General features: G+C 40.1%; 1 protein-coding gene across 8 annotated transcripts in view; it reads right to left on the reverse strand.

Annotated features, from left to right (window-relative positions):
• Positions 1–16,944, reverse strand: part of Grik1 (glutamate ionotropic receptor kainate type subunit 1) — a 385,942-nt gene that overhangs the window by 43,352 nt on the left and 325,646 nt on the right. For 5 of the 8 annotated variants that reach the window (XM_060370693.1, XM_060370695.1, XM_060370697.1 and 2 more), the window contains exons 8-12: positions 13,857–13,964; positions 11,632–11,676; positions 6,057–6,170; positions 3,856–4,059; positions 2,745–2,968 (exon numbers count right to left, since the gene is read on the reverse strand). In XM_060370693.1, the coding sequence (XP_060226676.1) occupies positions 2,745–2,968; positions 3,856–4,059; positions 6,057–6,170; positions 11,632–11,676; positions 13,857–13,964 (695 nt within the window). The remainder of the gene's footprint in view (positions 1–2,744; positions 2,969–3,855; positions 4,060–6,056; positions 6,171–11,631; positions 11,677–13,856; positions 13,965–16,944) is intronic. The other 3 variants (XM_060370694.1, XM_060370696.1, XM_060370699.1) reach the window with 1 other exon arrangement.

A 16,944-nucleotide genomic window follows, 5' to 3' on the forward strand; every position in this document is an offset into this window, starting at 1 on the left:
TGAAGTCTAAGGGAAAGACCAATACATGCTCTGCAGAGATGGCCATCTGGAACCACTGTCCTAGCTGACTTTCAATAAGTCACTACTGACTGTCAGGGATGTCAAAGGGACAGGCATGCTTAGAATCTAGGTCAAAACATGCATAAATGATAGTAGTTTTTCATGGGCATGGTGAAGTTGCCCACAATTTCAGTATGTGGGATGTTGAGGGAAGAGGGTTGTTTCTAGCTTGAGGCCAGTCTGTTTCCACAGGAAGTTAAAGAACAAGTGGGTTGTACAGAAAAAACTTTCTTATCTCGAAACAAAATAGAGTAAAATGAAGCATAGTGAATCTTGTAGATTTATGCATGTGAACGTTTTTTTTTTTTTGGGGGGGGGGGTTAGGGTTTAGATACACAAAGTTTATACTAAGGGAAAAGTTATTCCTGGCTGTGAAGTTTTCTGAGGGAGTATCTCTTTCTCATTGTTGATCAACATTGGTTGCTTTGAATATAGAAAGATCTGTCTATTTCAATAGAGAAAGGTCTTTTTGTACTTGTTATACAACCATTGGTTTTGTACTGTAACCTTGGAATTTTATTTCAAGGGCTCATTCTTTCCCCTAGCTTTTACTTTTTGCTAAATGCCAACTTTAAAAGCTTCATTAAACAAATGTAAGTCACCAAGGGAATCAAGCTCTGTATTTGGAAGTTTGGCCCATTTCTGTCTTATGATCATCATGAACCTAATTCCTTGGAGCTAAATATTTTTAGGGAATCAACTGCCAAATCAAAACACTAACAATACAAATTTGTTAATAGTCATACTCCACTGGCATTTTATATGGTCTTCCTTATCTTGTTCCATTGATGTTTTATAACTTTATAAATTTAATTCAGTTTAATAGATGACTTTTGGGGATCTATTTAGTGAGGGTGTTAGCTTAAATGCTGGATTGGGCTTTTTTTTCACTTAAGAAAACGTAAAAGGATGTACTTCACAATATAAATCCAACAGCTTCTCTAGAGCAAGGAATGATGATGAGATTAACTGTTTTCCCTTCCTATATCACTGAATTTGAGTGCACACCACTAGGATGGCAACTAAAATCATGTTGCAGCTCACGTCATTGGTGAGGAGTCAACTGCTTTAGAGTCTCAGACTATGATGATGGGAAGCAAGGGGAACCATCATCTCATCATCTAACTGTGGCTTTGTTTTTAAGCACTACATTTAGTGGTTCTGCAGTGCGGGATCAGGATAGACTCAAAGGTGTGAATAATAAAGAGTTGAGTCTGAAATACAGACACTAGGTCACCAAGACCTTACGAAGGAGTGGACAAGACAAAGGGCGGGAATATTCTGAATGTTACGCTTTCTGACTTATCTTCACGACAAATGCAAGGGCAGCCACATCACAGTTGAGATGCAGTGCAACAGGGTCCTCTCAGCCCGTGTGTGTCCTTGTGAGGGCCTCTGGGCTGTGCTGATGTAGTTTTCCTCCCATTAGCTTTGGCCAACTTTGCTACAGTAAGTAATATGCTTTCCCATTAATATTACTCTGCTTGCTTGCTTCATTTGTGGGCATTAATGTTTGTGGACACAGGGTGTGAAAACTCACGTCTTTATTGTCCTCTGTCCTTTTCATTGCTTAGTTAGGGCAGATCCCAGGCAGAGACGTGTAACAAGTCAGCACAATGTGGCCTGCTCCTCCTGAGAGAATACTTCATTACTATTTGGCTATCTATGGCAATGTAACTTCACCTAGGAACTGTGGCAAATCTCCAAAGGTCAATAACTAAAGGTCAATAATGAAAAACAAAGGCCAATAATTAAAAATTATTTTAAAGGAATATTTTTTAAAAATTATCTTGAGCATGGTTTCTTGACTGTGACATGACTGAAAATTTGAAGTTGATACACTGTGTGCCTGTGTGTGTGTGTGTGTGTGTGTGTAAAAAAATTTGACCACTATTTAAAAAAACATAAAATTTGAGATTTGGAAATAGCACATTTTACAAGGTGTTGGGAACACTCAGACTTTAGACCCCATTGAAAGCTTAAATATCCACACATCAGAGGTCGCTCATTTGCTTTGACTTTGTCTGACTTGTGGATCTTCTTTACGTTTCATGCTTGGACTATTTTCCCAAGCTCTTTTTGTGATTACACTGGGGGAAAGTTAGCAGGCATTAATCAAAACTGGACAGTGGACAATGACAAAGAGCTACCATGAAGAGATATTTCTCTTAAAAATTCTTGGAGAGAAGAAAAAAATTAATTAGGGTAAAAATTTTACCAACTTTTGTTGAAAAGGGGAAAAGATTGAAAACAAGGAAGACTCTCACAAAATTTTGAAGTATTTTTCTTGAACCCTAAGGGTTTCAGCATCTTTCTTTCCATGTTTTTATTTGCTATGGTGATTGTTGGCTAACTTGTGTTTCTGTTCAGATTATTCAACTATTCCAGAAACCAGATATCATAAAATCATCAAAAATGGGGATAAATAATGACTTCATGTGAATTGAACTATGGGAAAAAGTTAAATTAATGTAAAGGACTGTCTTCTTTCTTTAAATGTATTAAAAATGTATCTTTATGCATAGTTAACTTTCAATGTATACAATAGTTTTACATGGAAACCTTGAGAAAATGCAACAATGAGCAAAAGTAAAATTTCAATTTTAAGCTGTGAACTTTTGAACTGTTTCAAAAGTTCTGACAGACTTTTGACTGTGAGACCATTGTTATGAATTCAAACTTACCTTGCGATTACAAAGAGTACACAACTGACTCCTAAGCAGGCAAGCAGCACATACATCCAAATGTCTGGAGACAGGGGGTTGAGGAAGGAGAAGACGCCTGGGTTGGTTCCGTTTGGCTTCCGGTAAAGAATGCTAATGCCCAGGGTCATGAAGGGCTTGGAGAAGTCTATGGCTTTCTCCCGGACGTAAGTGATGGTCAGGGGAGCCACTGCGAGGTCAGCTCTCTGTGAAAGCAAGACTGTCAACGGCAAATGGCCAGAGTTCTCCTAAAGAGCCTCAAAATCTCAGCTACAAACGCTTGTTTAAGAGATACCTAAGGTGAGCTAATTTTAGTTATATTACAGCATTTATTATCAAAGAGAAGCCAGAAAATTTGGAGGGATTGGATGATGGTTTGAGTTAGGTGCACACCCACAGCCACAAACCTCATACACCAAGAGAGGGAGGGAGGGAGGGAGGGAAGGAGGGAAGGAGGGAAGGAGGGAAGGAGTCACACACAAAGAGAGAGAGAGAGAGAGAGAGAGAGAGAGAGAGAGAGAGAGAGAGAGAGAGACATGGACAGACACAGAGGCACAGAGAGGGAGGGAGGGAGGGAGATCATCATCCATTCTTAAGCTGAAATTGAGTGACAATGTTTTTACCAAGGGCATGTAGGAGAATGAAGGAAGGAACAACTTGGTCATAATACAAGTTGACAAGATGAGATTTTTTCTTTTTCCTAGTTCTGAGTCTCCAGTCCTAGAGTTCTTGATTTAGTTGGAAACCTCTCAACTTATTCTTTGGCTTAAATGGTGAACATATAAATTTTAATCCTTAACTTTTATTTTCACTCACCCTTCCAAACTGAGCAAACTTTATATCTAGGTTGTTTTATTTTCCTTTTTAAAAAATGTTATGTAAGAGTATATACTATTTAGCTTAACTCACACACACAGACACACACACATACACACACACACACACACACAGACAGGCACACAGACAGACACTGCATCTAAAAACATGGAACACCAAAAAAACTTTATTCTGAAATGGAATCAAGTATTTTTTTTTCCTCTTCTTACTTTTCACTAGGATCATTTTTCAAACAATTGGGTATATATCTGCTTACATGGTCGATGAGTTCTTTAACCATCCCATTCCACTCTCCTTTGTCATTTTGGGCTCCATATTTGCCGTCGGGGACTAGTTTAACATCGTAAAGGAAACCCAGGATATTTGACAGTTCTTTCAGCAGATCCAGGCAATATCCTTCAAATCTGTCATTTCCATACAGGGGCTTATCGGATTTCCTGTACATCACATAGGGCTCTTCCTAAGTGAAACAAAGCAGGTATGAAAGCTCCATTATCATGAAAAGGAGAGTGGTCCATCAGTAGCCTGAAGACATATAATAGTTGAAGTTGATTTTTATGAGTGGAGAATATTGAAGTCACTCCCTTGCATTCCTGTTTCTGCTAAAATTGTCTGCCACTGTTATAGAAGCTTTCATATGTATTTTTTTCCTTGTCTTTTCTGCCTCTTTAAATGGGGGCTTTTATTTTTCAGTGTTATAGTAGGGGAGAGGATTAGTGGATGGTGTGACAGAGATACAGTTATGTTCAGAATTTGAATCTGAGAAGCTGAAAAGTCTCAGAGGACGCTTCTGTCCCACATACCTTCTCCAGGCATGACCACACCAGGGCTTCCTTCGTAGCACTTTGTTTGCCTTGGGCTTTGACCTAATACTGTCTACTTAGAAAAGAAAGGACCAACCAATAGAATTATTTCATTCTTAGAAACATCATGTGTACTAATTGTCCTGATTTTCAATTTCAATTTTCAGACATATATCTATGAATGCTCTATCTGCATGTACATCAGATCTCATTATAGATGGTTGTGAGCCACCATGTAGCTGCTGGGAATTGAACTCAGGACCTCTGGAAGAGCAGACAGTGCTCTTAACTAATGAACCATTTCTCTAGCCCAATTATTCTGATTTTTAATCTTAACTTTATTCCAATTTCAAGTTTACTTAATCTGTACACTGGTTGTGTATTTCCAGAGTTACTTCTTTCATCATTTCTATAGTCTTATTTGAAATCAGCTCTTACCTCAAATCTGATAATGCTTCCCTAAGATGCTTACATCATAAATCCCTTATTTTGTGGAAATGGCCGTCTTCCTACTGTGCGTTTGTAAATTTACTAATTCTCACTTGAGTAATGGAAGTTTGCTTTGTCTTACACAATTAGATGAGAGGCCCTGTGTCTTTAGGTTTCTCATCAAGTAAACTGACAGTCAGATCATGCAAACACAATGGAAATTGTTGCCTAGACTGGCAGTATGGACTTTTAATTCTGGCACTGGAGAGGCAGAGGCAACTATATCTCTGTGAGTTTGAGACCAACATATGGGAGTTCAAGGCCAGCCAGCTCTATATTAAACAAAAATAACCCCCATTTTCATAAGGTGGTTGCAGCAAATGTGATGGCCAGAAGACAGTACAAAGCAAAAAACAGGTTTACAAGTCTCACAAGGCTACTTAAAAGAAAAAAAACCTCTAATACTATAGACTAAATGAAATGAAGCAAAGCATGCTTTCCAATGCAGAGTTCCGAGTGGATTGTGCCTACCTAGGTCCTGTGGAGAAAGAAAGAGAAAGGAAAATGACCGGCTAGTTGGACATAAGATCAGAGTTGCAATGGGACACATGTCTTTTAGAGGTCATTTAATACAAAGGTTATTTCCAGAGATATGAGCAAAGAAAGGAGTCAATAGAGGAAGAAGTAAATATGGAAATACAATGTATCATTCAGGGAACTATTACATCTGGAAGGTCCAGGGTAAAGACAAAGAGGAGGTGAGAGTTTTGCCACAGGCCAGTGAAGCTGAAATCTGGGGTTTAGGGTCACTGACAATTCTAGAATTATGGTTATGGAATGACAGGGGCAAAACTGTTGATTGGCAGTACAGAGAGGTCACAGAAAACAACCTGTCTGGCAACCAGTGCCCTATTCCCCCTTCTCTGGTCTTTTGCTTTAGTTTCCTCTTGCTTGAAACCAACCAACAACAGCATTCAGATAACAAGAAGGAGCCCTGGATGGGTCAAAGAGAGAGAAGAGTGGAGCTGGGATTCTAGTAAGAGGAAGAGTTTGTAGAGAGGTGTCAAGCACTTACTTTTCATTCCTTTGAGCATGTACAAATGTATGCTTTTAGTTAAAAAATAGACATATGCAGACAGAACTGCCAGCCTGGAAAAGACGGTGAAAGGATCCTTTTAGGTCTAGTGTGGGAGCATGGATAAAAGACAAGAACTTCACAGCTTACCAAAATAGTGGTGACAATGAGTGTTCGGTTGGCCAGCGAATCAGTGATATTGTTGGACCTTTCTCTGCTGCCATCCGTCATGTTCAGCCCGCTGTTGGAGTTCCAAATCCCAATCTGCACACAACACAGGAAGTGAGAGGCTGCCAGCTGCCCACAACAGCACTTATGTTAAACAGAGGGCCCACTACACCAGGAATGGGAACCAACATCTATGCCCTGGAACGCCAGGGCCTCACAGTGGAGGCTAACTGATACGGGAGACTGATGCAAATGAAGTGTGAGGAGGTAAAAGCTCAAGCCACAGAAAATTTGAATCGTTCAAGGCAGGTGCAGGAGGCATTTTATTTTTTTTAATTAATTAATAAAATTTTGGGGTTTTTGAGACAAGGTTTCTCTGTGTAACTATGGCTGGAACTTGTTTTGTAGACCAGGGTGGCCTTGAACTCAGAAATCTCCCTGCCTCTGCTTCCTAAACACTAGGATTAAAGATTCATGTCGCCACGATGGCTTGGAATTTTCACTTTTAATTATTACGGTCATTGCTCCATTTTAAATTAAAAAAAAAAATTAGGAGTAAATGACTGTCAGATTTTCCCTAATGTATTTGATGAGCACCTACTTCTGTGTGTTAAGCACAGCTGTGGGCATTGAAGGGGCATAGTACACAGTAATGGACAGACACTTCTGCTCTTGTTACATTCTGCTGACATCAAATACCATGCCCCCAAAGTATTAACACCAGCGTCTTTAAAATGTGTGGTTACTGGGATGGAAAGAACAGGGTGGGTGGTGGAGGGACCTGGAACTGAAAAGGACAGATGGGAGAAACTACATAGATAAGAGGTTGACAAAGTCCAAGACCCATCCTCACCGAGGAGCCAGTGCACACCTCTGTCCAGGCACCTCACGCCTTCTATCATTATTATTTGATTATCTGCCTTTTGTGTCCATTTGACCATTAACTCTTCAAATAATGAACTTTTGTTATTCATTGACTATTTTGTTTGTTTTTCATCAGAGAGCCAGTGGCATTCAATACACCACATGACCCTTAAAAAACCTGATGGCCCCCAATTTCTCCAGTGGCCAAGTCATTGCTAATGTGTTAAGCTGTGTAAGATGCACATTGATCATTCCTGAAGCCCAGCTTCAAAGCTGTCCCGAATCACTGGACCTCAGAAAATGTGTTAGAGTCTAAGCAGAGGTGCTGAAAAACCACAGTATATGCTATGTTCCATATGGGGTGTATGAAATTTTGCACACACATATGACATGAAAGCAGAGAGAATTTGGGGAGAGATAAGGAACCAGTGGAAGGGGAAGATAAGACAGTGGGAGATATGAACATGGCACACTTGTGTAGGTGTAAGAAAATGTTACAACAAAACCCATTACTTTGTATGGTAATAAATGAAAGGATTAATAGAAAATGAAATTTGAATTTCTAGTTCTTTAAACAGTATATGAAATATCAAATTTCTAGTTAAGCTTGTGTCCTATCTCTAGAGAAAATGCACATAAAAATAACTCAAAATTAAAAATAAGAAAAATTTTTGTTTTCTCAGGCAGTTCTGATGAGGGATACTCAACCCATGCATTGATTTGTTTAGCATCTGAGATGAACCAGGGAAGCACTTTGAAAAATTAAGCTATTTGGCCCACCCCTGTACACATTTACTGTCAGCCTCAAGACAAGAAGTGCATTTCAGAGTCAGATGGAAATAGCCAGGCAGTGGCTGTGTGACCTTAAACAGGATGTTAATCTTTCTGAGATTCTTCTGTCTGCATAGTAGGGATGGTAACAAAGTCAACTGAGAAGGTAGATGCGGAAGTGCTTTTGTATGCTAAGAGCCACAAAAATTACACAAGGCATATGAAAGACTTTCACTTCCTTTAAGCTCACCTTGTGAATAATTTGGAATTACTAGTGATTTTTTAAAAATCTTAATTTGGAATACTTTAAAGGAAACGAGCTATGAAAAGCATGTCTGACTGTAGCATCTGGACAAGTTCACATAGGTAGGGGAGATCTGTGCTTGATTCCTGAATCTCTTCCCTCGGTATGGGAGTCGGCTTCCCTTCACAGGAAGACATTTGGCTCTGTGGGGAGAGTGGGCTGTGCAAACCTACTTTTATTTATATCTTAACCTTGTAGTGGACTGGGAGCTCTGTGCCTCAGTTTTATCACCAGCAAAATGGAGAGGGAAATGCTTTTAAAGATGTATTTTTATATCTTTGTGTGTGTGTCTCAATGAATATATGCCCTGTGTGTGTGTGTGTGTGTGTGTGTGTGTGTTGTGAACAGAACTCTAGTGCTCTGGAAGACCAGCAAGTGCTTTGAATCACTGAGTCATCCCTCTAGCCCCAAAGTGCTTTTGTTGTTTTACAATTTAAAAATTTACCCCATGTGAGAATGCTAGGAGGATAGATGTCTTCCACCTTTCTTTCCTTTACTTTGACTGACTCCCTAACTTTAGCAACATTAGCTTGGCAGGTATCTTTTTAGAGATATAAATTCTTTGAGAACATTCTAAGACCTATAACATATTCACACACAAGTGTAAACTATTTCAACCTCTGTCTTCCATACTCGTCAGGGTTAATTTGTTGGAGAAATGAAGAGACTAATAGAGGAGAATGGGGATCTGGGTGGTAGCAACTGTCTGTAGAAAGAGGAAATTAGAAGTAGGATGAGTATGGGCCAGCACCCTTGGGAACCTTTCAGAACTTTCAGGGGCTTTGGGGATGTAGTGTATTATCTATCTGTTGATGGGCAAGCCTCTGTTACTTTTTGTAAAACATAAGCTTGGGGAATTGGACATTTTCTTTCAACCTTCCCTCTTATAGTGCTTTTGAAGCAGAACCTCGGTTTCAAGGAAACTCTGATGAAGGTGTGTGTGTTGGTCCATTCATGCTTATTCAAAGCTATACTCTAGGTTGTATTGTATGAGGTGGGCCTTGGGTGTAATTTCAATTAAACATTGATGCAGGCATGGAGAAGAACAGAATTAAGTTTTAAATTAAGTGTTAGAGAGTATGCTTGTGACATTAGCCACTTTTAAAATCAGAATGCACTTTAACTCTTATTCTCATTAATGTTAAGTGTGTGTTTAAACTATATTTTTCATCTTTAAAAATGATGTTATTGAATGAATGCTGCTGTAATATTCTTTTCTGAAATAAAATTTAAAATTTGAGACAAAATCCTCTCCCACTTTGCCTCTGGCTCTCCTTGTTCCTGGCCCAAGTGGAGTGGTCTACAATGTGCTAATAGACCATTGCTGCCGCCCTGCCATTGACTGTCTCTCAAAGCCTGAGAGCTCAACTTTTCACAAAACGAGGAATAAGAGATGATCTTCCTGCTAACTGTACTTCACAAGTCAAAACAAACAAACAAACAAACAAACAAAAACCAAAAAACAAAACCAAAACCAACCAACCAAACAACAACAACCAAAAAAACCCACCAACCACAACCAGTACAAAAATCAAGGAAAAGGCAGGCTGCTGCACTGGCTTTACTTCTTAATTAAAATAAATGGACAGGTTGTCAACAATCCAATGTCTCTGATAAGGTGGGAGTCTGTGATGTGCTGATACCGTGCTTGCTGGACTGAGCTGTGCTGTTAACCAGATGCCCAGATGTTGGCCCTGTGGTCTTGCTCTGCAACCAGGCATGAGTGCCTCTCAGAGGCAGAACTTCGGTTTTTCAAACTGTGAAGCCAAAGGTGACAGCAGTACTTCGCTGAGAAGCGAGGGATGTGAATCTCTTATGTGTGGGGCGGAACACAAATTGTCTGGCTGCCTGCCTTCGCTCATTTTCTAAACTGGCATGAGGAAGCAGCCATTTGGTATCTGGGAAGAGTATATGAATGAATGCCCTGGGAATATTGATCCTGCTGTTAAAAAGTGACAAAACAAGGCATTTAAGAGAGAGTCATTAGGATCTATTTTCCAAATCTGGAGTCACGGGAACGCAGAATCAAAAATAGCTGAATGAAATGACCAGGTATGTACTGGAAACAAAGCTAAAGGTGTTTCTGTTTCCTGTACCTTGAGCATCCTTAACGCTGGGGCGCTTTGTAAAGATTGCTCTCTCCCTCTCTTGCAAAGAAGTTCAGCTGAGCTATCTGGTATTTTGAATAAAATCCTGGTACTGAGGAGGCTTTGGGGGTGGGATCATGCTGGAACAAATTCTTCTGTTAAAAACAGAACCTTCTCCGGGAAGTGTATCTTGTTTGTTGGGTTTGAGTGAGTCCCTGGGCTGGAGCACCCATTACTGAGAATAACAGATGGACCGTGCATGGCCTATCCAGCTGATAAAGCGAGCAATGAAGGTTAGCAGAGAAGACCCGGAAGAAAGGCACGGACTAGCGAAGACCCAGGTGTTACCTCCTTAGGATGTGGATGTGCACATTACAGGGTAGTGCTGCCTGGACGGTTGTCCCTCTCGCTTGAGTCTAACTTCAGAGCCCGGGCTCTACCCTCGACAGTATTTAGTTTGAATTAATTCAGAGTCGTGTAGTGCCGGGGATCTCAAGCAACAAGCTGCTTTCAACGTGGTGGATAAGTGAGGCAACTAGCTTACCTCCGGTGGGCCTTTGGCGACCTGGTTCATCAATGAAACAGGTAATTAGGATCGTTTTAAAGCTTAAAAGAAGATTTCTGAGAGAATCTACTGAGTTCTACCAAGGGAATGATGAGGTCGTCAGCTAGCTACTTGCAGAAACTGTGCTTTCTGTGAGTCAGCCACTCATCTGAAAGGTGGACGTGAGCCTGACAAACTGCTCGAGTTGAACAACCTGAAGTAATTTAAAGTCCATCCATCAATCAAAGAAATTTTAGCAACTGGTTTTAAATAGAAAAAAAGGAGAGAGATGGGAGTGGGGAGAAAGGATGGAGACAATGCAATGTTTTCCTGTCACTGGGGCATTTTCTTCAGGCAGATCTTTCTAGTGTCTCACATCTACTTATGTAAATCTATGCATAGTCACTGGCAACATGTTCCTGTACAATAAACCATGAAATAGTGGGTGCTAAAATTCACAAGATAATCTCATTTTCCTTCAAAAGTTTTCCGATGATTTGTCCTCTAGAAACTAGTTCTAAAATAAATTTCAAGACAAAACAAAGACAGCTCAGGAGAAAGGGGAGTTTCTGAAAATGGCCCATATTTCACAGCTGTGGCATTGAGGGAGGCGCCCTTGCCTGCAGAGGCCTAACTGCTTAGTGTGATGGATCAAACCTATTGTTTTCATTTGAGAAGGTCTGTAAGCAGGCCTCTGTCTGAGTTCAGTGCTGGTACCTCCTTGCAGTCTTGGCTGACACTGATCCTGTCCAGTGGAAAAACTAATCTCAGGGGGATATTTACCCACCATCACTCATTAACCCATCTGATGTCCACTCTCAATTCCTGATAATGCTGAGAGGGAACACATTCTGTCTCCCTGTCCCCTCCCTTCTGTGGCATCTCACCCCTAATCTGCATGCATTTGGTTAACTGCTGGTCTTGTAAGACTGGCAGAGTGCAGCCACCCCACCCCAAGTGTCCTGCCGTTGTTATCAGGGTACAAACCTTCTTCCACACTTTATACAAGTGCTTAGACACTTCACCAGCAGCCTTGGGTTTCCGAGGGAAAAATAAAAACACACTCAATTAAAATGCAGCATGGAACCCATGAAGTACATAGTCTGCATTACACTCCTCACCTGTTGTTTTGGGATTTTGCATTTTAATTCATACAAAGACCAACAATAGGAACAACAAGGAGATGGAAATGAAGGCTGGGTACCACAGAAGTTACGTGCTCCTTTCACATAGCAGAAAGTGAAAGCACTTTTGAATGTTTGCAGGTGTGCTGCAGGGTTAGAGGATATTCACCATGCATTAAGAGAGCTGCTGTATGAGTTCACAATAAAAACAAATCAGTCATTCAGCACACACACACATACACACACACACTTCCTAAGCTATATAGAGAAACATGCTCAATGGTGTATCCTTTAATTATGAGTTTTCAGACAGTAGAAAGTCGGGTGCAATGGTGGATGGACTATTGACAATGGTTCGCTGCGAGCCCCAGGAGCTGGCATGGGAAGTGTGGGCGTGTCTTCCCTTGGATCCTGAGGGACAAGTGTTAGCTTTCCCACTGCCTTCAAGGCTCAACCAGCAATCTCAGCAACTGAGCCCAAGTCACCTGAAGAAAAAAGTTGTTGCAAACATTGAAGAGATAAGAAACAAGTACAAAAATACTTTCATCTTATTTGATTTCGCTTTTGATGGAAAAACACCAGTACAATGTGCAAATATCTCTGCATCTATGAACAGCTGTGAAGACATCACATCTAGTTCATCACCTACCTGAGCCAAAAAGGTATTTCCTTAGCAGCTTTACTTCTTCCACTCTACACACTAAGAGGAACCAGAAAGGGGGAGCAGGGAGGAATAAAGTGTGCCAAGAGAAACAGATTCTTTTAAGTATCCATAAATTTTGGGTTATAATGGACATTCTTTTTGTTTCCCTCCGGCCCAAATCCCATATGCAATTATGGAGGGCAGGTGGATGTTTTGTGCTCTGTTAAACCAGCAGGGGAACACAACAGAGTGAAGACCAAAGCAAGGAGAAGAAGAGTAAGTAGCATTTTTGAAAAGGGAAATCCACATACATGTTTTCGCTTAAAGCCGTGAACAAATTTTTTTTTCAGACATCAACAACAGTGATAGCCTTCTACAGCATCTAGACTAATTAATCTCTGTTTCAGTTAGTGGTGCCTGAGGGTGGGGAGTGAGGGAAGAGGGCAGTTATAATCTGCCAAGGGAGAAGAATGTGTCCTAGTAAATGAAAACAATTAAACAGATAGGAAAGCCTTACCTTGCTTTAAAAATAAACCCAATGATTTGAAATTAAGCAAGGACTTAGCTGTTCTAAAGCGCTCTTTTTTATTGAATACCATGTTTTGTGTGTTAGTCACTGTCATATGAAAATGTATTGGTCTATAGAATTCTAATGCCCAGGTGATTACTTTGTGCCTTCAATTTTTTGTTCTTTAAGGTTTTGAAGGCAAATCCTCAAACTATAAATGCTGATTGCAACTTGTGTACATGGATATTAAATTGAAATCACAAAACATATTGAGCAGCAAAGTTTTTTTATCATTACTTAACAGTTTACATTTGTGTTAGTCTAAATAAGCACTAAAATAAAACTTCAAACTTTGAAATTGAGACCTCCAGCTAAAATAATCCTAAAATGAGAATTCAGCATTAAAATTAAAATTTTTAACATTTATCCTAAATTAAGGATGCAATGTTAATTTGCTCCAGCAAGCCTTTTCTATACTATTTTATCCCATCCCTCTGTCACCAATCTCAAAATAGAGTTCAGCTAAAATTAATTTCTGAGTAACCCTTGGAGGCTTTGCCAAACATAAACCAGCTGCAATTTCTCCAGTTCTAAGTCTAAACTCAACTTTGTAAAATATCTAAGAAATGGGCCTAAGTATGCCAGTGCTTAAGGTTATGTAGGCAACAATGCATATTTGCTTTATAGGCCAAGCATTGGTTATAACACATTGACAAACACTAGTTAGTATTATTAGTTCCACATATAATTTGAGAATCTACCCCATCCATGCCACCCTCCAATGTGACAGAATGATCTAGAACGCCAGGTGTTAAAGAATATGCTAAGGAAGTCATTTTATCATTCTCCCCCTTGTCTGTGTCATTTAGCTAAATTGCATGAACAGTGCTCTTTTAGTGAGGCCATTGGTTAATTTCTTCATCATCAAGGAAGTTACCTTTTCAGTTCCTTCCTCTTTGAGACTGATAATGTCCAGGTCAAAATCTTTTCTCAAGCCATCGGTCTTATTGAAGGTGATACGTCCAGTCAAGCCATCCCACCGAGCCTGAGGACAGTTAAGAATATAATGTTATTGCTTAGCATTTATCTTAATCTCAAGCCCATCAGCAGCTTAATGCCTCAGATACATCCCACTGTCCAGTTACCCAGGTGCAGCATGAATTCTAAACTGTTGCTTTGGTTCACTGGCTTGAAAGTGGAACACTTCACTATTTTATTAGTCCTCATTTATTTTACCAGCCCTAACATTTTAACACAGTCAATCCTGTAATAGTGGCAATCCTAATGGACAGGAAGCAAAGTGTTGCTATAAAACCATCTGTTCATTGAGTAAAGAAGCCCAAAAGGTCACAGCTTTCTGTTTTCCAAGGTCAATTTAAGTTTCCTTCAAGGTTCTGCTGAAGGGAGGTGCCTCCTGCTTCTTTCTTCCTCTGTGCTGCATCACTGGCATTGAATTTTCAGGGTATTTTTGATTTATATCTTTTAATATTTAGGATTTTAGTTTCTTACGGTTGCCATAGCCCATTTTTATGACCATTTTATGTCTATTTCTTTCTTTCATTTTTTAATGTAAGGTTCTCAACTGGTCCAGTCTGGCTTTAAGCTCAGTAGGAAGTGAAGATTGGCTCTGAATTTCGTATCCTCCTATCTCTACCTCCCAAGTGCAAGGATTAACAGTGTGTGCTTCCAGGCTTGGACAATTTGTTGGTTTAAAAGTGTAGAAACTTATTCTCCTACAGTTGCTGATTAAAAACAGTGTCAGCAGAGCTGTGTGCTCTTGGGGATCTTTCTGGAGGCTCTTATGATCACCCAGAAGCCTCTTCTCTCTTTTGGTGGCTTTCAGTACTCTGTGTCTTGAGGCCACTACCTTCCTAGGCTGTTTGAATGAATATGCCTCTGCATGTGATTACATTTAGAGCTTGCACGTGTAATCATGGATTCTCTGTTCATCTCTCCATCTTTAATTTAAGCACACACTTCAAGTTTTGTTTTGTTTGTTTGTCATATAAGGTAAGATTAACAGGTCCCAGGCATTAGGATGTGGACATCTTTTCTGAGAGCCATTATTGCATTTATATAGGTAACAACATGATTTGTAGAACTAAAACCATAATTATTGACACCTTTGGTGGTTTCATTAAACAATAAAGAGTGATTCTCAGGTCTCGAGTAAACTTGTTTTATTTGAGTTTCACGTATAAATGAATATGATCTTTGTGTGCATTTGCATGATTTTCCTCCCTCCCAACTTTATGAAATCAATCTGATTTGCATAGTGTGAAGTCCTGAAGGATGACATGGCATGTGAAGTTTTCTGCATTGAAGTTTCCCTTTTACACACAGCTCTCTATCTGGCCAACAAGCAGGGCAAAGAACATGGATTTTCTGTAGATTAGGATGAGCTTAGCATGTGCGATTCCAGGCAAGGTATCTAACCCGACCCTGTATTTACCTATGATATCAGTGCTCACGTGAGGATTAAAGGACACCCAACAAAACTAGTCTTTTGATATCATCTTAAATTACAGCAACTATTCTCTTTAGTCATCTCAACCTTGGTTTTATGTTGGAGGTAGTAATGGTTGATTTTCTGTGTATTTGATAAGGCTACAGGATGCACATCTATCTAGTTATTTGTTGTTGTTGGGTGGTCCTGCAAAGGTATCTGCAAAAGAGAATCATACTGGAGAGAGCTGGCTTTATTTATTCCTTTTAGTGTTTGTTCTTATAGAAATAAAATGTCTTCTCTGCTTCAGGGACTTGGCTGGGAATAGAAAAGTGCACAACTTCAGCAGAGTGAGTCGGTACTTTAATGGTCTACGATACCTCCCCACTAGTGTAGGGAAAGGAGTTACACAGCTTAATGAGGAAAAGGCATGGATACAAAGAAGCACGTACCCGAAATACATGGAGAGAAAGAGTCAGAAAAATATCTGAGATTCAAAGGTCAAGCAAAGACTCACCCCTGGGCTAGAGCATGATGTGACAAACGCTGTAAGTTTCCGTGAGTCCTAAATCTAAAGTGAGGAGTCTGAGAAATGAGCCTTGTAGGGGAGGTCAGCCCCTGTTTGAAAGCTGTTATGAATCAAGCTATCTTGCTTGGACAGTAGAGAGGTTTGAGAATCACTGGAAGGTTCTAACAGATCAGCATCAGAGTCTGCAGGGAGATCAACTGCGTAGGTAGAAGGATTATTTTAACAGGGCTGCAGTTATATGCAGGGGGTGTATTAGCAGGTCGCTATCACAGAATAAAACATAGGGAGTCAGTTTGTATGCATTCGAATGTGAACAGAGGAACAGCATGTCTCTTCCTCTCCTGCCCCACTAACGTTCACACTACTAAACATGAATCAGTGAGTTCCACACGGAAGCTAAGGCAATTAACCATTGTATTTTCTGGTTACCATTTAGCTAGAATGGATGTCATTCCAAAACTACATGTGGTTTCTTGATAGTACTAGATATTAAATATTAGAGAGGAGGCAAGCTTCCCATCCAAACTGGGCACCCAGTTGATCAATGCCACAGCACTAAAGAGATGTTTCTTCAGATCCTAGGGCTTATTTCCCAGACTTTACACCTGAGCCGCGAATAACAACAAACAATAGTATAAGCTTTAAGAAGAGGTGACACTGACATCATTGTGGGTTCCCCCGATGAGCCCAGCAGGCTCCAATGGGTAGTTATAATGTAATGGTCACACAGACCGTCTTGGTTAAGTTGAGTGGGTCACAGAGCCTAACCAAAGCCACAACACCAAAAGCAGAACTGGTAGAGAAGTATTAATAAGGATGGAGCAAGGATAGGAGAATGTGTGTGGTGGGGGGAAGTAATTAGTATGCAAAGAACAAAACTAGTTAAAAAACAAACATTTAGAAAACAAGTTGACATTTCTGCAGTCAATCATGACATCACTTGTTCCACTAGCAGAGCTACAACAAAGAAATCCCTCTGATAGGGAAAAAATAACCGAATGCGTATGCAAGGAGTCTTCCTTTTGTGTGTATCTGCACTCTTCCTGGCAC

This window comes from Meriones unguiculatus, chromosome 17, assembly GCF_030254825.1.
Source record: "Meriones unguiculatus strain TT.TT164.6M chromosome 17, Bangor_MerUng_6.1, whole genome shotgun sequence".
NCBI lineage: Eukaryota > Metazoa > Chordata > Mammalia > Rodentia > Muridae > Meriones > Meriones unguiculatus.